Source organism: Drosophila grimshawi, unplaced genomic scaffold (assembly GCF_018153295.1).
Source record: "Drosophila grimshawi isolate 15287-2541.00 unplaced genomic scaffold, ASM1815329v1 contig_848, whole genome shotgun sequence".
Taxonomy (NCBI): Eukaryota; Metazoa; Arthropoda; class Insecta; order Diptera; family Drosophilidae; genus Drosophila; species Drosophila grimshawi.
The window spans coordinates 1,361,071-1,384,437 of record NW_025063692.1 but is presented as its reverse complement, the minus strand read 5'-3'; the positions used below and the strand labels follow the sequence as shown (position 1 = coordinate 1,384,437).

Below are 23,367 nucleotides of genomic sequence, written 5' to 3'. Positions count from 1 at the left end.
GGAAGCAGAGCAGAGCCTGACAATCTCCAATTTGCCATCAACTAACTGAGTGAGTGACCAAGGCTCTGGACAGGCAGCGAGTGCGCAAAGATAGCGCTTAACCATGGCCAGCAATTATAAGGTATACAAAATGCAATCAGGGTTCAGAGGGCAAAAGTAGAAAAAGGAGACCAGCTACCACCAAAGACAGAGATGGATGGGGAGAGAGAGAGAGAGAGAGAGAGAAAGGCAGTGGGGGGGGGGTGGGGGGAGGAGAGCCTCCAGCTTGTATCGCTTCATTGGCAGCTTTGCACGTCGTCGTCGTCGTCCTCGTCTTCGTCGTCGTCGTCGTCGTCGTCGTCATCGTCGATCAATGCGCCTGTAGCGCCGCATCCATATCAAGATGTTTGAGCTTATTGAGTCCCGCTAAATTCAGGCAATCGTGATCCAACTCGCTGCTGAAACAGAATTCGGCAGCAATTTTCCAAGGCACACTGTAAACTGGCGATGCGGCGACAGATTCGTTTTGGGCGCTACGCAAGTCCACAGTCCAATGCCCAGATCCCCAAGTGCATGGCCAGCTGCAATGCTGGCTGCGGGCGCCCACAACGCATACACACAGCGACAGAAAGAGGGACAGTACCAAGAAAGAGGCAGAGAGAGATAGAGAGAGAGACAGAGAGAGAGAGAGAGAGAGAGAGAGTGAGACAGGGAGAGAGCCGTGAGGCTGTAGGCCAAGAACTGCAGCCTATCCACAGCTCCACGTTTAATAAGCAATTTTGATTTGGAGCAGATTATGTGACGGGCAAACGAGCCTCGGCACCAAGTTGTTGCATGCAACATGAGGCGGCTTCCGCGGACTGTGGATTGCGGATTGCAAAACGTGAGCTCCTCGAAGGCGATGGCAATGTCGAAGGCGTCTTTGCTGCACTTGACTCTGCTGCTGACCCGAACTAAAGATTTTTAACTCGCCCGCTCGCTGACTCTCTCGCTCTGGCTCTGGCTCTCTTCTCTTCTCTTTTCTTCTCTTTTTTTGTGTGGATCTTGGCTGATACTGTTTTACATGGAACTCGTACTGATTGCTTCTAGTCATGCCCCGATTTGAAGATTTCCCATTTTGTGATAACGTGTGCATCATTTTCATTGGAATTGCATGTATTTTTATTGAATTTTAATTGGCAGTCAAACAAGCAACAGCTAGTACAACATACAACTTGGTCGTCTCCATGATATGCACACTTGCACTGTTACCATATAAATACAAATACACTAAATGTAAATACATATATATGTAAATAGATATATGTAGGTATAGCTATGCATGTATGTGTCTAATTTTGATATACTCCTTGGCCTCTACTTAATCGATTTCAAATCCTTTTCGCATGCGTTATAGGCAACCCCAATACCAAATCCAGTCCCGATCAACATTGGCCAGACACGTCGGCGTAGGAACAACAGAGATATGACAGTTCCAATGATGAGCCCGCCACCACCCTTTATAATCCCATTGGCCAGACAACGATCGAACATCTTGCCGGGTTGCTCCTCCATGAAGGACTTGTCATCGACTGGCATTTTGAATATATATATTTTGTTGTTTCTATCTCAATTCGTTCTGATCTGTTAATCTGAAAAATATAATTCCCAATTCCTTACGAATTGTTGTGCTACTTGATGTGTCAAACCAATAATCTAGTCGAAGCTTTCACAAAGCCAACTTTATGTCACTTGTCTAAATAACAAAAACATGTTTTATTAATAGTTGCACTTCATGGTATTTAAAGAATCTGAAGAAAAAATAGAAAATGTATTGATAGTTGTAAAATCGATAAAATGGTTGGATGCATGAAATTGTTGCTGATGTTGGCTGCCACATTAGCAACTCTGCTGATGTGATTGAATGTGAAGAAAAGAGTTCATCTTGCACAGCACGCATGCTGCTGCTGGCAACGTGGCAAGTCGAACAACATTTTTCGAGGCATTGTTTCGCCACTTAACCTTTTGTGCAATAGTGCAGCGTGCAGTCGTTGTGGCAACAACAGAGCAACTGCATCAGCAGCCCTAAATCGATCACGATCGATTTCTGCCAAAATAGATAATAATCGATAAGCAGGCATGGCAAGCAAGTGCCTGCAACGGGCACAATCATGTGCAATCTTATCTTACGTATCTATCTATCCATCCACCGATGCATCTCTCTATCTATCTATATGGACATATATACACACACACACACACACACAATCGCAGACAGGTAATCATGTCAGTAAAAGGAAAATACCGCAACATTGATTCCATTACATTTCTCGTTTTGGCTCGATGGGAACTAGCCAAAAAAAACAGAAATAAGAAAATAAAAATAACTGACGACGACCGTCGTCTGTTGACGTGTTAAGTGCTAAACAGACGCCGACGACGATGGCTCCAAAACTTTGATATTTTGGTTAGCTTGTAGCTGTCTGCGGAGTGCAAGGCTATAATTTGCTCGCCCACCATTTCTGGGCTGGCCAAAACGAAGCCTAACTCGAAAATTACAAATTCGGGTGTTCAATGGAGTTGAATCCTTTTCTATTACTGCTGCTGCTGCTGCCAGTTTGTTGACCGGGCTCTGTGTTTAAAGAAATTGTTGCCAGCAGCTTGCTGCATCTGCAATTTAGTGGCCAACTTTGCCATTGTTGTGGCTGTTGTTGCTATTGTTGTTCTTGTTGCTGTTGTTGTTGTTGTAGGTGTCTGAAATTGGGTGTTTTTGTGGGTGTTTCGCGTTTTGCACTTTGGCACAGTTATTGCTGCAATCTTGAAAAATTCAACGAATTTATCCATCCATTTCCATTAGTGAATTGGGTCAACCGAAAGCCAATTAAAGTGACTGCATGGGGAACATCGCTTGAATGTTGCCCAATCTTCAAAATGGAAAACTATAATCGTTGAGAATGCAAATACTTCCATTTTAATTAGATAAGAAGCGAATCAAGTCTTTTAGTTAGAACCTAATGTAAAGAAAAATAATGTCTAAATTACTTGGTATTAATTTTAATTAATTTAATTTCGCAATTGTATTAATAACATATATTATTGTTGTTGTTAAACATTAGTATCTGAGCAATTCATATATACAATTATATTAGATAATATAAAATAATAAAATAATAAATTCGAAATATATTTCTTAATGATAGAAAATATTTCTTAAAAACTTTTCTTTATGTACGATTCAGGGCGAATTTTATTCTGTGTGTATCTTAATTTTAGCAAAGGTTTGATTGGTAAGTTCAAAAATAAAGAAGAAGAAGCGCAGACAACTAGAGCTCAATTCTGACAACAAATTGGCCAAAGCACTTGGCCTATAATAAAGACATTTATGGGTCTGGGTGATTCAATTGTGCGGCAATCCACAATTTTGTAATCAAACAAACAGGGGGGAAGTGGGTAAGATAGAGAGCGAAAGAGAGAGAGAGGAACAGAGGGAAAGAGAGAGCAAAGAAGTCAATTGATCAGCGCTGAAACCACTTGAAATAATGCGACTCCAATTCGGACTCCAGCTTGGACTTGAACAGCGATTCCCTTGGGGCAACGCACAACGCTGCGTGTGTATGTATGTATATAGGTGTGTGTGTGTGTGTGTGTGTGTGTGTGTGCGTGCATTCATTGGGTGGGTGTCCCTAGTCAGACATCGTGCAAATATAACAACAAGAACAATAACAACAACAACTCAATGAGCACATGCTCAACTTAAAATGAAAAAGAAAAGGCAAAAGAAAACATGGCCCAGGCCCGAAAGCCATATGGCCAACAATTCAGATTCGGGCCAGCTATAGCTGAGCCTGGGCCTGAGCCTGAGCTGAGCTTGAGACTGGGTCCGAGTCTGGGTCTGGGTCTGGGCCATAGCACCGGCTTGGGCTCATTATAGATGCAGCGCCGATTTGTTTTGTTGTCCCCCCCATTTGACTTTGAATTGATAACATCAGGCAGCAGCCGGCAAACGGTTTAGCAGCAGACTCCTTCCGACTCTCCCTCTACTTGCAACTGCATCTCCCAGCCTCAGCTCCACAACTACAAATGTGACTGGGGCACTGACTGCTGCCGCTGCTGATTTTGCAGCTAGCTGCTAGCGGGTGCAGCAGCCGCAGCAGCCGCGGCAGCGACCCGTTTTGCCTCCATTTAAGATATAAATATATCCGAACAATTGAGCTAGCATTGCATGCGCATGTGCAGCGCAAATATTTTAGACTCGCATAAACTTTGCATAGTTTTAGATGCGACGCACACTGTCCCCAACCCATGCAGATATCCAATCAAATCTATATACATATATAGCATGAAGCTCGCATATCTTTCCAATTGAAAACAATTTAGTGATTATAAAAATATCAAGTGCGACACATATAAGGAAATATATTTAGCGAAATATATTGATGGTCCATATGTGTTTTACTCTGTATCCCGTCCAACAGAATGCAATTTGAAGGAATTCTTGAAAATATAGATCGATTTTCAATACAATAGCAAAACGTTAACAAATGTATAAGAAAAAAAGTGTATAACTTTAGCTAGTGTTCTGTAATCTATGATCTTACCAACAAAACTAACTTTTTGTTGAAGCAAGTCGAAGCCTCGCCACTAGCTAGGCTCAGTTTATCCAGGCTAATATTTAACTGATCTTTCCGATCGCTTATACAGTTGCTTAATTTGACCTTAAATCTTAGCCAATTTTCGAACCACTGTTTGACCATACTGCTCTCGCCAGCTCCGGCGCTTTCATCTGGGCCCGCACCGCGCTGCCTTTGGCCTGGTTCGCTGCGTGTTGTCCACGCATTCGTCGTCGTCGTCGGCGTCGTCGTCGACGGGCCCGTCGGCTGTTTAGCTGCGCATTTTATTTAACATATCATTTAAAATTCATGTAAAACACATGTAGCTGTTGCTGTACACAGAGTATAGCGTATACCATATAGCATATAGAGTGGAGCATGGAGCGTGCAGTGCGGGGCGTAGAGTGGGCCTGCCCTGTTTTGCATACCGTGGGCATAAAGTACATGGGGCAACAACAGCAACAGCAACAGCAACAACAACAGACAACAACAACAACACCAACAACAACAGACAACAACTGCATTCGCATAGACATCACACCCAAGCGCCAGGAGCGAGCTACATTCACATTCACATTCACATTCTCATTCACTGCCAAGTGTATAGGTTCGGGTGCATATCCAAGCAGGCTGGCCCGCTGGCCCGCTGTCCATGTGGCCAACTCGCATTCATATGCAAGCTCAGACTGAGGCTCCGATCTCAGTCTCGTGTATCTGTGCGCATATCTCTCGAAGCTGGAAGCTTTTTAGTCTGGGGTCTATATAGTCGGCCTGGATGAAGATGTCGATGTCTCCGTTGCTGTAGCTGTAGCTGTTACTGCTGCTATTATTGTTGTTGTCGCTTGTTGCATGTTGCATTTAATTTGTAAACAAAGTCTTTAGTTTATGACTGGCGCGTTATTTTAGCATATGCACATCTTGGCCCATGGCCAGCATTGAGCATTTTGTATGAAATTTGTAAACAATTCGGTTCGCTCGAGCCTGTTGCCAGTTGCCAGTTGCCAGTTGGCAGTTGGCATTTGGTAACGCATTTATCTGCAATTTACATATGAGCACCCCGCCTCAGCCGCCTCAACTTTCTGCTTGGACATTGTTGACACAGGGTCATTTCATCAATGTGAGTGGAGACGCTAAGGCCTGACTTTTGGCTTTCTTCCCTTCCCTTCCCTTCCCTTCCCTTCCTTTCTCTATTCCTCTCTCTCTCTCTCTCTCTCCCTCTCTCTCTCTCTCTCTCTCTCTCTCTGTTTCTCTCTCTGGCTCTGGCAGCCATAACAAATCACCAATGGCTTGGACCGACACTAAATGCAATTTATAACACTCTTTTCTTTTGTTGTTGCTGCTGTTGTTGCTGCTGTTGTTGTTGTTGTTGTTGTTGTTGTTGGGCAGATTGTCAAACAACTTGACTTAAAGGCAACTTAACGAGCGCTAGCTGCCCGCCTCATCATCATCATTATCACTGCCATCATCATCACCACTGCGTCATCGCAGTCATTGGACTGAACGACAACTTCATTATGGCAGACGACGCTGTCATCAGCATCAACACACGACGGCACGAAAAAGCCATCAAAAGCGCGGGTAGCACGTAAAATGCAACAAGAAATGAAAAATCACTTAAAACTGAAACACCGAATCTCAAATTCTCTTCATCTGACAGAAGTTTCAAAGCCATTCAAATGCCTTATCGATCATGGCCAAGCCACAAGATTAATATAGCAATTAAGCATTGAGACTTTGTAAAAAACTTCATAGTATAGAAATGACTTTACGCCCAAAACGTACTTATTTAATAAAGTAAAAGATCAAACTATATATATATATATATATATATATACCTGCTTCATCGATTATTCATCGCACTCCCTTGCAGCATAGGGCATTAGATGCCCTGCCCAAACACCCATCGCCCTGGCAATGCACTTGCCAGTTGAGTTTTTATGAACGCTTGGGCTTTAAAATAAAACTACAGCGCCATGCAGCACATGAATAATGCAAATGCCAAGTAGAAGAAGAAGAAAAAAGAGACACAACCAAAAAAATCCCCTAAACCAAAAAAAAAATAAAAAATTATATATATATAAAAAACAAAGAAAACAAAAAGAAGAAAAGCAAAATGAATGCCCACCCCATTGCTGCAGCTGAGCTTAATGCACCATAACTCTCTCAAACACACACACACACACACACACGGATGTGTAGGTAGTAGAGAGTATGGTGCGGGGAGGGAGGATGAGGGATGGGGAGGAGTTCATGCATCGGATCTAATATGACCAGCCGTCACTCATTAAGCCGCCTGAGTCTGTCGTCCGTTTGTCTATTGTTATAAATCCTTAATATCTACACACAAAAATGCATCTATGTAGTATATTTATCTTATGTATATATATATATATATATATATATATGTACAAATATATATATATGTAGCCGGCGGTTATCGGAGCGCAGGAAATTGCGATTTTTCATTTCAGTTTTTTGGGGCGCACATCAAATTTTGTCAAATTTCGCTGCTGTTGTTATCGTTGTTATTGTTGTTGCTGTTGATATTTTAGCAAAAATAATTAACACGAGCCGAGGCAAACATCCTTGCCAGGACCCATCAGTCCGCCATGGCACGTCTTGCATCTGCCTCAAGGCAGCATCGTACCAGATCCAACCACCGCCCGCTGTCTGCCACTGCCTGTCTAAGCAGCCGCATTATGTGCAACATTCTGTCGCCTTGTGATTATTTTTTGGGAATTATTTGATGCCAAAACCGACAACTGCTGAAAAATGCACCTCATTTTGCTTGATTGCTTGGCTTGGCTGCCAGGACACTCAGCCTCTTTAGACCACTCTCCCCATCTCTCCATCCCTCGCTCTTCACCAAGCCAGACACGCCCACCGTCTGCCCTTGTGGCTTCGGGTGCTTTTGCTGCTGTTGCTCATCATTTGTCTTGGCATATGTGCACGTAATATTTTAGTGTCATTTACTTAATCCTGGACCTGTTCCTGTTCCTGTTCCTGTGCCACTTCCTGCGCCTGCTGCCTGCTGTCGCTCTTTTCCGGTGCTGTCCCTGCCCGACAGTTATTTCTTTGATATACATTTAATTTTTAATGGCCGCCTGAAAGTAGGCAACGCCTTTTGCAGCTTTTACGACTGCCTGCCACTTGGGCTAATTAAAGTGGCTAAAATATAGACAGAGAAGCTATTGCTGCAAGTGCTTGTCGGGAATTCCGTAGCACAAAGAAACAGCAGAGCAAAAGGCTGAATCATTAAGACAACAAGAATTGCAATTGCAACAACAACATCTTAGCAGATCATTGCAATTAGCTTATTAGCCTGTTTCTACTATGCATAGTGAAATATTATATATATTATATATACAAATATAAACTGTACAAATAAACTAAATGCTATCCCAGCCATAAGCTTATTATTAAGTGATTTTTATATATACTACTCATACTCATTACCGATCGATCGAGTCGATGGAAGTACGCATAAGCAGGCTGTTGAACATCCATGTGATTTATAAGCAATTGCATACTTACAGGCTTAACGCTATCGCAAATCCACGGGCCTGCCAAACCTAGCATGCTGATAATTAAAATAATAAGGCCAACATCTGGTGGCAACATTCCTACCTAGGGCCAAGCTGACAATAGGGGTTCACACAGTCTAATAATGCTAATTAAGCAGCTCAATTAGCAGAATCTTGTGATATTTTCATTTTTAGCTTAAAATTTGCTAAATCTATATTTCCTGGTGAGAGCGTGGCCAGCAGCTTGTCATTCAAATTGGCTGGTGTTGTGTTGACACGCAAGTTGCCACGTCGACTGTTGTTTATATTGGCGAATATTCGACCATATTGCCAACGTGTGTTAGCCAACCTTTAGCTAAACTAATATCAATAAACACGTACAGCACATAGCCGAATAGAAAATCAATAAGTAATTTTGTATTTCTCAAACAATTTGTTTCTATTGTTTGATAAACATTTATCCTTTTCATTGATATTTCTGTATCGGCAGGCTAATAACTACTACCCAGACAGTCCTAGTAAAATGTCCATGTTAATTGCGATTATTCGATCTTTATAATTTTTACTGTCTTACCCCTTTTTGTTATTTTTGAAAAAATATTCATTCGATGGTCCATTTCCGGATTTTTGATAGACTTCTGACGATGCGTTAGAATCACAAAGATCAACTCTATCGAACTGCAGTCCAAAATGGTCATCTAAATATATGACAATAGGTCGAAATGTTTAACGAAGGCATCTAGAATTCATAAATAAGACTGATTCAGAACGCGTTAAGTTTTGATATGCAAATAACATGAATTAATCGTATTCGTTTATGGCTAATATCTGATTATCATAAGTTAAGCTAAACATTTGCATTCTGCTCAAACCAGGAGCAGAGGCCACCCATTTACGGGCGACCTGGCAAAGTCTGAGCATCGTATTATGCGGATGTATGACAAGTTGCAAAATGCCAATAATCTGACTATTTCCATTCCATTTCACAAACACCGGAATTGGATGCATGATGCCGATCCAGAAGTGGAACTTGCTAAATGGGTGCAAATCAACAAGTTGTTGAAGTATTTGCAGGCTTATCAGCCTAGCCTGGCAGGGGCTCGGCATGTCATACTATATGCAACAGTTGGCTATTTTGGAGAGTTGATAACATAAGTAATGTTAAACACAAGGTTCGATATATCGTGTACTACTTAAACTAAAATTGAAGTAGCCTTAACCCTATATATAAATATAATTCAAAGCTTGAGTGACTGAGCAAGAGCGTTGAAATACTCAATATTTCTGTTTATAAAATTGAGTCATTAAATCAATTAATCATTCAAATAAGTATGCGTATTTGTCGAAATATATGCAAATGATGTGTTTGGAAATTTGGTGGCCCCCAGGCAGTATCGAGGGGTTCCCCCCTAAAAGGTATTACAGTTATACACATGAATTTTAGATAAATGTATAAGAATAGAAAGAAATAGAATTTCTAAACAAAGAAGATGATCTTCTCACGCTGAAACAAATAGGTACACTTCTGTCGATGATAATAAAATCATTTGACAAATTGATGGCATCTCGTTTGCAGAACAACTTGAGATGTGGCTAATAATGCCAATCAGAGTTTGTCAATTAATTTATCTGAATGCCACCGCAGTTAACAAGTGTCTTTTGCACACACACACACACACACACACAAGCTCGCATACAGTAAGAGTAATGGCAACTATGTGAAACCTGATGTGGAACTTGATTCTGTAATTGCTAGCAAATTACGCTGTGAGCCGGTAAACAAAAAAAAAAAAAACATTTTACTCTGGTAAACTCAAAGTTGCGTTCATTCATTGGCAGCAAATGCCACGATATTCAAAACTGGTTTCGAGGGGAACCAAAGCGCCTCCCTTCTCTCGCCATGCACTTAATTTATTGAAGATGTCAGCGATATGGCAGCCAACTGTATTTCGATGGCATTATTATGCAAATGTTTAGAACCAAGTCTTCAATTATATATATATTTACGTTAATTCGTTCGAATATCGTCAGAATCCAACTTAAGGCATTCCGATTGAAGTCATTTGCTACAAATATAGCTGGTTGCCGTAATATATTACTGAATGGCATAAAAATAATTTATTTTGCTATGCAAAACAAATGCACAAAATAATATAAGAATATTTATTATGCTTGATTTGGTAGATGTCCAAAAGCATTGAGCCAGATCTCTATATCTGTCAATTTTGTCCATAACATCAAAAGAAGAAGATGCAATGCTGGCGGTCGACTGCTAGATACTCTGTTCAGTTCCAGTGAAAATGAAGAAAAGCGTATAAACCAATGGCTTCACAAAAAACATTACATAATTAACAATCGGCAATGACGTGTAGGTCACAAATCATATTAAGTTGTTATTTGCAGCTTCGCCTTTCACATTTATGCATAAACATGGGGCAATTGCAAAAATTGAATTTAAGCCAATTCTCTTTTGTCTTTGATTTGCCCAGGCACGTTTTTCAGTTGTGGATCTATCCTTAAATTAATATGTTGCAGCCATGACCCGGCATAAATATATATTGCCAAGGCCGCTAACTTAATTAGTAACAACTGCAAATCTCTTTTTGGAGGGTGTTAAAAGACAGGAAAGGAAATCATATTGTATTAAAGTGCGCCAAAGATTTCCTTCTCCACAAAATGCTCTTGATTTGCAGGCACGTTCATCTCATTCATGATAATAACACTTTATACTTCGTAAATAAATGTTGGCAAAGAGTTTGCTTATAGTTTGGTTTCAAATGAAATCAATTTGTTGAACCTTGGAGCAGACAGATATCATTAGTGGCGAATATCATTCAACGATTTAAGGCGTCAATTGGTTTAAATACTTCGGCGGCATCGTTTTTGACGCATTAACAGATGCAGATACAAACAGCTACACACCGATTGAGATGCGCATAGATACCCCAGATGCTCTCGGCGTTAATTAATTAAATAAAATAAAATAAAACAGCAGCGCCCCTTCATTGGCTGCAAGCTGACGACCAACTTTCGGTTTCAATGTTTGCCCATTGAATTAATCGTTGAAAACCGGCAACTAACTGGCCAGTAGCAAAAGCACCGCTACGATTCCACTTATATTGAGAGGTCGCCGCTTCAGGGCTAGGTATGGCAAGGGAAGGCAGGGGAAGCGAGGTGAGCTCTTCATGTTTACATGATAGTTGCACACTTGGCTGCAATATTTGCTACTGCAAGCTTATTGCAATAGCGCACTCGAAAAGTTAAACAACGCGCCTCTTTTTGCGACATTTTTGCGATTTTAAAGACATAACTCACTCCTTGTTTGGTATTTGATGTTTGCATAGAAAACAAGACTGTTTTAGCGACAAACTCGACTGCACATAATTGGGCAATCATATCTTGTGTGGGCAAACGCTCACTGATTCATGTGGAAGCGCTGACATTTTATAATAATTATTGACAGATTCGTGTGATTTGTATTTGCACTTCATCGAAATGTTTGCAATGTTTATGTGAGGGAGGCCACAAATCCCATTTTAGCCAAGTGCATATCAGTTAGAACTTAAAACTGAATGCCCTTTGCAGTTTATGAAGTCAGCCTCGAAAAATAATTGTGTTCAACTATTCATTGCCGGCGTTCAACTAATGTGTCGCTGTTCCGTAATTGGTTTATGTGCACGTTGAGCATCGGTTAGCTTTGACCTTCTCAGCGCTTGACAGTGTTTGTCAAAGACAAACAAGACAGGCCAAAATGAGAAAATTTGGCCAAGAGACAGCATTGAAGCCGGCTACCGGTTACCTTAGCTGTGGCTGTTGGCTGTTGGCTGTGTGTAGCTGAGATTCCCCCCACCTGCCGTTGACTGCTCCACAAACCAATGCGAACTGTTGATGATGAAAGATAAAGAAAAAGACTTATCTATGACATGACGATCATTAAATAATCTTGTTTGTACCACTAACTGTTATATCATTTATCAACCTTAAGACTGAATCAATCAAACTGAAAATAAAACTATGCTAAACCCAATTAAGTCAAATTTAGCGTATAAATTATATGTAAGTAAAAAAGTTGCATAACACTTTTTAGATATTATTTTGGTTTGTTAGCTATAATATAATAGATAAAAGATTTAATATTTATTATATTTGTGAGTGTCAATGCTAATGATTTACATAGAACTCCTCCGCAGAACAGGTTAAAACAAGCGCTGAACCACCCATATTTGTGAGCTGCTAAGTTTCGACTAATGCAACGAAATGAAATATGTGATGATGATGACATATGACTGCTGCTTTAATTTATAAACCATAAGTTACTCATAAAATAATGTGTTTTAAAAGCATCCATTCATCATGACAACAAGTTGCTTAACTATGCAAATTGAGTGACAAACAGAAGTGGCGAATTTTTATGTTTCTTTTTATGCTCACTATTAGCTCAGTGCAAATATTTATAGGTATTATTATTATTATTTTTAATTCATTGTGAAAAATTGTTTAGAGCATAAGTATTTACGTATTCAGACTACATCTGTGAACATATTGAACAATATGAACATCAGCTAGTTTAGCAAATCTACAAATTCAAAAGACATCCAATGCGAAGGAACATTATTTACCATAACAAATCGAATAATAAAAAAAAACAAATAAAATTGCATAATATATTCAAAAACCCCAATTGTATATTTCACACAAATGGAAACAAGAATATATAAATTGGAAGAACCCGTTTGGGTGTCTGTGATGCTATATCAAATCAGGTTTCATAATTAACCACCAACTATAATGAAAAACTGGACTTTTGCGATAGAATCGTGAGTCAGACAAAGGTGGCTGAATGAGACTCTTTGTTAAGCGTCTGTAAATAAATACAAATATATTTGTATATATATTTATATAAATATATATTATATTGAGCTTATAACAAGATTGAACAATACGATTTGCATATTTGTGTAACACGGCACTTAAACCACGGTCCGAAAACAAGTTAGTGTTTTCTATAATCAAGAATATAATCAATATTCAAGCAATGTCAAAAATAAACTAATCTTATTAATTTGGCGCTAAGAAAGAAATATGTGAACAAAAACAAAACAAATAATAATCGCATACAAATACAATCAACACTATTGATTTCTTTATTTTCAGCCGAAAAGAAGACCCCAATGATATATGTGACTACAAGTCTCATTTGCATTGCACATATTCATATCAATTTCAAAAGTGCCATGTATGAATTGCACGCAAAATAAATGATGCAAATTGCTAAATAAATAGCAATAAATAGCAATATTTCACAGAAGGTCATGTACATTGGCTGCCTGTGTGTTTACATATATAATATATAAAGTGGCATACATATATATGGAATATTTTATGTGCAACTTATTTTTCAGCTTACTATCTTCGCTATATACACATCACACTTTCCTAAAGTCAACAATTTTGGAAATTTATTCCGAATATAAAAATCTATGTAATTCCAATCTAACTAGACAACAAAATCTCTATAATGCCAATGTATCAAATTAAATTGAAGAAAACATAAATCGATGTAGCCAGCAATTGACTTATTTACACCCTGATCAACGCATAGAATTTTATTCTTATTTTAAGCATAAGGGTAAGGTTTATAAACATCAACTGATGGGACTGGGCCAAGTGGGCTCAGAAGAAGCAAATACAAACAAATATATACATATGAATGCTACAAATTTCCAGTCAGAAAACAAATCTAGAATTAAAGGAGAATAGATAAATTTAATATCTGTCCAAAAAGTTTCGGGCGCAATTCGTTAGGAATACAGGACTACCATGGAAACTAGAGGCAATCTCTTCTGATTACGGGCCGTGAAGGAAAAATGTATATTTTATTTATTTATTTTAATTTACGTATTTCTATTAGGTAGATAATTAATTCGAGCTTTAAGTAAACTTCGTCTCATATGTTTGTATCGATGCTTGAATGTGCACAGGGTTATATAATGAATTAGGTGTTGATATCTCAAGTCAATCTTTGAGATAAACAAACAAAAGATCAGGCACACGAACCGATGGCACTCAAAACATTAACATGCCTGATTGTTCAATAATAACATTAAAGCGTTGGAGTTGCTACTATTCGCTACAATTTGATAGCATCTCAATGGGTATACAATTGTGAAAAAGTAAACAACTTAATTGATTATTCGGCTTTGTGAAGTATTATTGATTGAAAGTTATTTAAAAATCTTTAATGTGGCTTTTAAAGACAATTATTGCTTTTTGAGTAGACAGATATAGATTCGGTTCTTCGACTTTATTGAAGATATGGAAACAGGTTTCCAGCAAGACGCTTATAGCACTCCAACAACAACTTACAAAATATATAAATATATGTAAATAAAAAAATTAATAAAAATTTTTTTGCGCTAATTTGCGATCTTAACTAATTAGTATATAAAAAAGATGCCGTAATTTCCCGTTATTAGTGGAGGTCGTTCAGTTCGAGAGTTTAATTTTAAAGTTTTGGATAGAGTTCGGTTTGCGTGTTTAATTTGATACTTGATTTTTTGGCGCAGTCGTCGGACCATGAAACAAACCTCTCAGGAATTGTTATTGGGTTTAGGCGTTTGAATAAATTTAAAACAAAACATAGAAAAATAGATAAGCCACCAATTAGCATAGAGGTACAGCCTAGTGTTCTTTCGAAAGTTTTTGTATAAATACTTGAAACCACAGTGCCGCCAACAACAGATCAACAACAGGAACAGACATGGTCAGTTCGAAGAAGAAGTTCCCTTATATAGTTCCAGCCCTTCGCCTAATATTAAAGTGTGTGTGTTTTTTTTAATATTTTTTTTTGATTTTTTTTATATATCCGCAGAATTTCTGTGTAATCACATTGGCTCTAATCGGCCTGGTCGCAGCTGATGTTAGTCACCTGCAACATGGAGCCTCGGGATATAACTATGATGTCCCATCCGTATCTTTCGGCTCCTCCTCGGCCTCGGCCTCTCTTCCTGGTGGCGATTCCAGCAGCTATCAGCCAGAGCATTTGATTCCCCAACATTTGAAGACTGCTCAGGCCGTTCCTGGTGGCGATTCCAGCAGCTATCAGCCAGAGCATCTGATTCCCCAGCATTTGAGGACTGCTCAAGTCATTCGTGGTGGCGATTCCAACAGCCATCAGCCAGAGCATTTGAGGACTGCTCAGGCCGTTCCTGGTGGCGATTCAAGCAGCTATCAGCCAGAGCATCTGATTCCCCAACATTTGAAGACTGCTCAGGCCGTTCCTGGTGGCGATTCAAGCAGCTATCAGCCAGAGCATTTGATTCCCCAACATTTGAAGACTGCTCAGGCCGTTCCTGGTGGCGATTCCAGCAGCTATCAGCCAGAGCATCTGATTCCCCAGCATTTGAGGACTGCTCAAGTCATTCGTGGTGGCGATTCCAACAGCCATCAGCCAGAGCATTTGAGGACTGCTCAGGCCGTTCCTGGTGGCGATTCAAGCAGCTATCAGCCAGAGCATCTGATTCCCCAACATTTGAAGACTGCTCAGGCCGTTCCTGGTGGCGATTCAAGCAGCTATCAGCCAGAGCATTTGATTCCCCAACATTTGAAGACTGCTCAGGCCGTTCCTGGTGGCGATTCCAGCAGCTATCAGCCAGAGCATCTGATTCCCCAGCATTTGAGGACTGCTCAAGTCATTCGTGGTGGCGATTCCAACAGCCATCAGCCAGAGCATTTGAGGACTGCTCAGGCCGTTCCTGGTGGCGATTCAAGCAGCTATCAGCCAGAGCATCTGATTCCCCAACATTTGAAGACTGCTCAGGCCGTTCCTGGTGGCGATTCAAGCAGCTATCAGCCAGAGCATCTGATTCCCCAACATTTGAAGACTGCTCAGGCCGTTCCTGGTGGCGATTCAAGCAGCTATCAGCCAGAGCATTTGATTCCCCAGCATCTGAAGGCCGTTAATGAAGAGACTGTGGATGTGCAGGAATCGTTCAACATTGGAGCTGACACCTACACACCGGAGAAGTTCATTCCTGAGGCTGACCGCATTGCCCACTACAACTACATCCATTCGCAGGCCGCGGCTGCTTTGCCGACATCTGCTGCCGCTACTCGGGTCGCTCCTGGTAGCGATTCCAGCAGCTATCAACCTGCCCATTTGATTCCCCAGGCAGATCATGCGGAAACTGTATCCGAGTCGTTTAACCTGGGCGCGGATACTCAGACACCGGAGCAGTATATTCCCGAGGAGCATCGAATTGCTCACGCCACCTCAATCCAAGAGCATACGCCAGTTGTGATTGGTGCCAATACCATTACACCAGCGCACCTTTACCAGGAGCCCACATCGAATGGCATTGAGGAGTTTAACCCTGAAACTCATGTTCCCGTTGCAATTGGAGGCGACACGATTACACCAGCTCATCTGCAGGCCAAATACTCAAGCGGCGCCTCCTTGAGAGCCTCATCCTCCTCCTTCTCCTCCTCGTCCTCCAGCTCCGGCGCCAGCTCTAGCCATGGCACCCAATACGGATCCAATGGCGGCTATGTTTACTAAACTTTTGCATTGTGAACAAAAAAAAATAAAAAATACATTCCCACCTTCAATATTCAATTGTTTTGTAGAGTTTTACAGTTTTGCAGCATTTGTACTTTCATAGCGAACTAAAGCATTTGAAAGTGTTTTCAAATAGCATCTTGAGTTTGTTTATTAGTTTGACATTTGAAATTATAGCATCATTAACTTCAAATGTCAAACTAATATTCCGCTCAAACTAAAGATATTCCGACGGGCATCAATATTCATTAGCAAGATGTAACAAACATATTCTATTGTGCCGATTATGGGATAATCTTGCCAAAATAACTATATTTATTTTTATATTTCTATAACTCGTTTTTTGTTTTGTTTGGTTTTTTTATATTTTGTTTTTGACATTCTTCTATTGTCGAAAATATCCTAAAAAATAATCAACATCACATATTTGGATAAAGGAAGCAAATACGTTTGAATAAAAGATTTACGCAACCACACTTTCATTAAAACAAAAATAACCCAAATTTAGTTTAATGTGTATTTTTAATGAATGTTAGTAAACTATATCACTATGCTAATAATAAAACTAGTTCAAATCCGTTAAAATCCGTATACATAATGTGTATTTTGAAAATCAAATATCAAATCTATTATCTTAATAAACAATAAATTGGTAATTTGAGATGAATTGATTATGCAAGACGCGCTAAGTTAATTTAATGCTGATACATGTTAATTCTAACATGCTATTGAGACTGAGAGGCTATTGACTGTTCAGTCAGAAAAAAAAAAGGTTTTCTTAAGTTATTGCTTTTTAACGATTATGTTATTGAGTATTCCATATTCAATTCTACTCTAGCTAGGTCAAACTTATCCAATCCCGCAACAATGTTGCACAATTTCCATTGAGACTCGTAGCATAATTACAGCCCACGAATCACTCAGTATCCTTTTCTCAACGTCAGCTTTGTTTGGGGGTAATTAAAATAATTAAAATATTAGTATTGTAGCCTGTTTCTTAGTTAAGCAAGCATATTGGAGTTCATGAACCTTTTGACAAGCTGGCCAAAGTAAAAGTTGATCTGTGACTCCCGCACTGCGCTTCCACAGCGATGTGATTATGTAAAACTCTCGCAACCTCTATGTGTGCTGTGAGTGTGTTGGGTGAGTTCTCAAGGCCGATTGTCTTCTTTTATTTTTAGAAAGTGCCTCGTAATGCAACACAGCGGGACTGGGCCACAGTCACACTCACACACTTACACACACTGACTCATACCGACTGCATTCTTGGCCAAGCGGGATGAGGGCCAATTTGATCGCTTGCCGCTGGCCAAGGCCTTCCAATATAAACTGGCCGTGGTCTACCTGTGTCGAGCTTATAACCCATTTATTTTCTTCTCCAACTTCAATTAATAACTTAAATTGATTGCAAATTTGTGGCTTCGCAGCTCGATACCTACAACCCAGTCCGCACAGACCCATAAAACCCATGACCTTCAAATCAAATTGCTCGTGCGCAGCCTTTAGCCCCATCTCTCTTGCCACTCTCTCGCTCTCTTTCGCTCACTTGCCTTTTCTGTGTCGAACGTCATGTAAGCTGATGATTCGTATGAAAATTAGCTGAAAGACAAGTATTTAAATATTTATTAGCCGGTTAGATTTTGGGATGATGACTGTCGCACTGCCCCCCACAAAGTTGTCCAACAGTTGAACCAAAATTGGTTGCGGAAAACTTTTTTGTAAATGCGTAAAACTTGTTTACGTGTGTGATTTTTTTTTTTTGTCTCTTTTTTTCTGACATCTCTGTATTCACTTACCTCGGCTTTTTTCTTTTTTTTTTTGTCTTCATCTCTTTGCCCGTTGTGTATTTTAAATGGAAGCTGCAGACGAAACCGCTACGAACTGCTAGCTGCTTCTTCTCGAAATATGCTGCAAGTTGAGTGATTTTTTTCGCTATAAATTGCCGGCAAGCTTTAGGGATCAGCATCAGTTTCAGCGTCTAGCTCGTCCAGTACAGTCGTAGTCGTAGCTATCAATACAAACATGGTTAGTACAACCACACCCTTGGACCATCAACTGTTTCAACTGTTCACAATTATTATTTTTAATGTTTTTTTTTTAAATATTTTTTTGTAACTGTGCAAAGTGTTTTACTGCTATAATTAGTTGTACCGTGTTGTTCCGTGTGTAATAATAGTGTTTCGTTCATATTGCAGAAATTCCTCATTGTGTTCGCTTTGTGCGCCTGCGTGGCGGCCGATGTTAGCCACCTGACCAGCTATTTGCCACCTAGCCAGAGCTATGCTGCCCCCAGCAACGAGTACCTGCCACCCGTGCAGCAGACATACAGTGCGCCGGTCGTGCAGCAGACCTATTCCGCTCCAGCTGTCTCCTACGCCGCACCCTCGGTTGGCTACTCGTCTGGTGGTGGCTCATACTCGTCCGGTGGTGGCTCATACTCGTCAGGCGGTGGCTCATACTCGTCCGGCGGTGGAGGATACTCGTCTGGTCTTGGCTCCGGCATTGGTGGTGGAATCTCGTCCGGTATTGGCTCATACTCCGGCGGCGGTGGAGGATACTCGTCCGGTCTTGGCTCCGGCTTTGGTGGTGGAATCTCGTCCGGTATTGGCTCATACTCCGGCGGCGGTGGTGGATACTCGTCCGGTCTTGGCTCCGGCTTTGGTGGTGGAATCTCGTCTGGTATTGGCTCATACTCCGGCGGCGGTGGAGGATACTCGTCCGGCGGCTACAGTGCACCCACCAGCGAGTACTTGCCACCCGTGCAGCAGACCTATTCCGCTCCAGCTGTCCAGCAGGTCTACTCTGCCCCAGCTGTGAGCTACTCTGCCCCAGCTGTCCAGCAGAGCTACTCTGCTCCAGCTTTCCAACAGACCTACTCCGCACCAGCTTACCAGCAGAGCTACAGCACTGGATCCAGCTACTCCGGTGGTGATGTTGGTACCCAGTATGGCTCCAACGGCGGCTATGTCTACAAGAAGAAGTAAGATGCTGCAAACTGTTCACCAAATCGAATCAACATAATTGTGATTGACATCTGACATGTTTTTTACAATATTTATTATATGATTTGTTTTTTTTTTTCAACCCCCCTTTGTGTAAATAATAATTAAATAAAACCCAAGACAAAAAAAAACTCGTTTCAAACATTTTAATATCACATATTATTGTATAACCAGATTTAAAAATTAGTACGAATTTTAGCACTATATTTACATACAAACATTCACAAGTATGAATGAATGTGGTTGGTTGAATTGAGCGAATGACATTTGGGGCCAATTCACACATTCGAGTGGGCAAAAGCTCTCCCCGTGCTTTTTATGACGGAGTCAAAGCTAACATAAAATATTGCATCGCTTTTAAGCTCCGAGGCTTAAAAGCTCAACGAACGCTTTCTGTTTTGCACAGCTTTGATTTGTTCCTAGCAAAGCTCGCTTGAACGGAACGATTTCGGTTTCAGTCATAGGTAAACGACTAACGGATACCCTTAGTGGTAAGTTGCGTTTTCAATTTTACAAAACAAAAACTTTTTCGCCATGTCTATGAAAATGTATTCTTTTTTATAAATTGCCTTTATAATAATATAGCTTTCAAATTTAACATGTTAAGTTTGTTACTTTGTTTTCAAATACGACTGATACTTAAAAACCAGGAAGAAAAGCTCTATTTGTAACAAAGACTAAAATCAACTATATACTACTACTACTTGTTAACTAAATGTAAAGTGATATGGTTATGCCGATTGCCAGAATTCTCAGACTTGGAGATTATATTTTAAAGTTATCAAAGCGCAATAAATATTTCAATATACAAAGATTAAAACAGCAGTTCCGAAACAATCAGAAACTATCAGTCACAACAGTCAATTAATTAAATAATTAATACTTCGAATTATTTTGTATCGAATCGATTAGCTACACTAGAATCATAGTAATTTATGAATTTCAAAATCTTATTTAACAAAGTAACATATTTAGTGACATAACAAATATATGAGCCTATTATACAAATATATATAAATTCTGGTTTCAGCTAAGAACCAATTTTAAAATGAAACAAATAAGAATGCTGTCGTCGAGTGAGCTCGACTACGAAATATTGCCAAACTTCCCTTTATAGAGCTCACATATTTTTATTCACAGGCTATAACTTGAGTGTTATTTACTTAATCCATACAGTTCATCAATAATATATCAAGTTATAATATAGATTAATTGTGGCTCTGATTGCTTTAAATTTAGAGATTTTGGTTGATATTCACAGAACTGGGGCAGTTGTCGACAAATTGATATAAGCTTGATCTGTGCAGGGTATACGAGAACGTATAATTAAAATATGACGTCTCTTCTTATTGGAATGTCTCTATTTGATTATTATGTCATAGATAGTGATCACTGGAGTTTATTTTCCTCCATGCCAAAACTGGAACTGGACTATTAAATACCAAATCAAACCAGTTGAGAGAAATGCTTTTGAATAGACCTTATATGCAAAATCACTGGGCATTCGATAACATGAGACAGTTTAATAAATTTGCCCGTCTGCCTGCCTGCCTAATTAATTTTTATAGTTCAGTTTTGACGTCTCAACGGATCTCCGGACGCGCCCCATTATGATGCAAAGCAATCGAAAGTGAAAAGATACGGATATGAAATACATATTTATGTAAGTATTGCTAGATGACAATATAACTGGCGAACTGTGGCATCGTCTTATAAGTGGCCACTTCCACTGCCAACGCCGCACAGTCCACACTCCACTCTGCCCGCTCGAGGTTGAACCTAAACGCTTAACGACAGCGTGCCACCCGTAATGCCAATCCGAAAGATGCTAACAAGGAAATGGGTCGACGGGCCCCTGCTGCTCCTCCTCTTAGTCCTGATCCTGCAACAAATTAACGCAGACGTCAACCAGCTGTCCAATAACTATTTGCCGCCAGACAACGATAAGCCGAGCAGTAATCAGATATTGGCGGACGAGGAACCTCAGACGGAGACGATACAGTCCAATGATGGTGTTTACTCTCCGATGGCGGGTCTGGTGCTACCCCCGGGTTACGCCATACCTCCAGGAAGTAATCTGCCACCAGCGCCCATGACGCCGCCCAACTTTCCGCTGCCCATTTACCCGCCCTTTTTCGGATTTGGCAGCGGTGGTGGTGCGCAGGGCTTTGGATTGGGTGCGGGTCAAGTGTCGCCTGGCTATCAAGCGCAGCTAGCCGGTGGGCCTTTCCCGGTTGGAGGTGCTCCACAAGGTGCACAGTTTCCAGTTGGACCACAGGCTGGCGGTTTTGCTATTGGGCCGCAAGGTGGACAGTTCACGGCTGGACCCCAGGGTGCACCCTTCCCAGTTGGATCACAAGCTGGACAATTTCCTGGTGCTGGACAACAGATCGGCCCATTCCCAGGTGGACCTCAGGGCGGCCCATTCCCAGGTGGACCTCAGAGCGGCCCATTCCCAGCTGGACAACAGGGCGGCCCATTACCAGGTGGACCTCAGGGCAGCCCCTTCCCAGCTGGACAACAAGGCGGTCAATTTCCCGGCAGTCCCTTCCCAACTGGACCCCAACCTGGCTCGTTCCCAGTTGGACCCCCACCCGGCTCATTTCCCGTTGCACCACAGGCTGGACAATTTCCATTCATGCCAGACTATTTAACCACACAGGGCTTGCCCGGGGCGGCGATGCAACTGGCCTTCCAGCAGAATCTCGGCGGGATGTTTGGAATGCCAGCTGGTTTCGGTAGCCCGCAACAGCCTACATATGGCTTTCAGAACCAGGTTAATGTGGGTCAACCCTTCTCGCCCAGCTTCGGCATACCGGGACAGCACTTTTATCCGCAGCCATTCGCCGACGAGCCGCAGTTGGCACCGAATGAGAAACCAAAGAGCAGCTCGGCCAAGTCACTGGTCAAGTCAGTGGCCAAGTCAACGGCCAAGTCAGTGGCCAAGTCGCAGATAAAGGATACCATCTATTCGTCCAATGGCGGTTACATCAATAAGCGTACTAAATAAGTTACAGTGATTTTATAGCTATCGTAAAGCTAAGGATAAATTATTAAACACGCTTTTTTGTTTATATTTGATTATCTAAACAACTTCATCACTTTGTGATTGTGTTTGTGTTTTGTTTTTAACGACCGTAAATCACAAGCCAATACGAAATATTGCTTTTTGCTTATGGTAATCGTATTGGAACAATAAAAAATAAATAGAAATGATGTTTGAGCTAAGCTTAACTTATTTTGATTACAAAGCTATTACACATTTAGCAAAGTTGATAACTTGATCACTTTTGTATTCAAATCAGTGTTAATGGACAGCTGCACGTGTTTGTATTAAAAATGTGAAAATTAGACAATTTGCTATTAGAGATTAAAGACAGAAGTGATTAAATTCAACGTTTAATATATTAATAAACCTCGTTTTTCTTTCGTTGGATTCCATGGTATATTTGCATACAGTTATAAATCTTCATGCAATTTGATGATATTTTATGATATTTTCTTTGATTCAAGATTGGGCCGTCTAAATTATTTGATTGATCCAATTACATAGACCGTCTCTTGGTACAACGCATCTTAATAAACTAAGCATTACTACTTTATGGTTGTACTTCGACAATGCGTTACATAATTCATGAACAAAGGTTTTCCTTCTTTTGCAATGGATCTCATTAGTCTCAAGATACCAATAATTTGGGTTGGGCTTAAAAACCTGC

The 23,367-nt window shown here is 40.6% G+C and overlaps 4 protein-coding genes across 5 annotated transcripts; 3 read left to right on the top strand and 1 right to left on the bottom strand.

Annotated features, from left to right (window-relative positions):
• Positions 1-1,122: 1,122 nt before the first annotated feature.
• Positions 1,123-1,591, bottom strand: LOC6569357 (MICOS complex subunit Mic10). The gene has a single exon (XM_001995547.2). It carries the CDS (start codon positions 1,555-1,557, stop codon positions 1,336-1,338), a length of 222 nt encoding a protein of 73 aa, XP_001995583.1. The 5' UTR covers positions 1,558-1,591; the 3' UTR covers positions 1,123-1,335.
• A 13,261-nt stretch (positions 1,592-14,852) lies between these two features.
• On the top strand, positions 14,853-16,649 carry LOC116805974. The gene is made up of 2 exons (XM_032741421.1): positions 14,853-14,885; positions 14,964-16,649. The coding sequence occupies exons 1-2, from the start codon at positions 14,853-14,855 to the stop codon at positions 16,647-16,649; spliced, it is 1,719 nt and encodes a 572-aa protein (XP_032597312.1).
• A 1,956-nt stretch (positions 16,650-18,605) lies between these two features.
• On the top strand, positions 18,606-19,741 carry LOC116805975 (loricrin-like). Of its 2 annotated transcripts, XM_032741445.1 has the most exons (3): positions 18,606-18,674; positions 18,845-19,154; positions 19,233-19,741. In XM_032741445.1, exons 1-3 carry the CDS (start codon positions 18,672-18,674, stop codon positions 19,631-19,633), a joined length of 714 nt encoding a protein of 237 aa, XP_032597336.1. In that variant the 5' UTR covers positions 18,606-18,671; the 3' UTR covers positions 19,634-19,741. The 2 variants fall into 2 exon arrangements, with proteins under 2 accessions (XP_032597336.1, XP_032597335.1); XM_032741444.1 differs by having other exon boundaries at positions 18,845-19,741.
• A 1,735-nt stretch (positions 19,742-21,476) lies between these two features.
• Positions 21,477-22,661, top strand: LOC6569355 (proline-rich protein HaeIII subfamily 1). Its single transcript, XM_001995545.1, has one exon. It carries the CDS (start codon positions 21,477-21,479, stop codon positions 22,659-22,661), a length of 1,185 nt encoding a protein of 394 aa, XP_001995581.1.
• Positions 22,662-23,367: the final 706 nt, after the last annotated feature.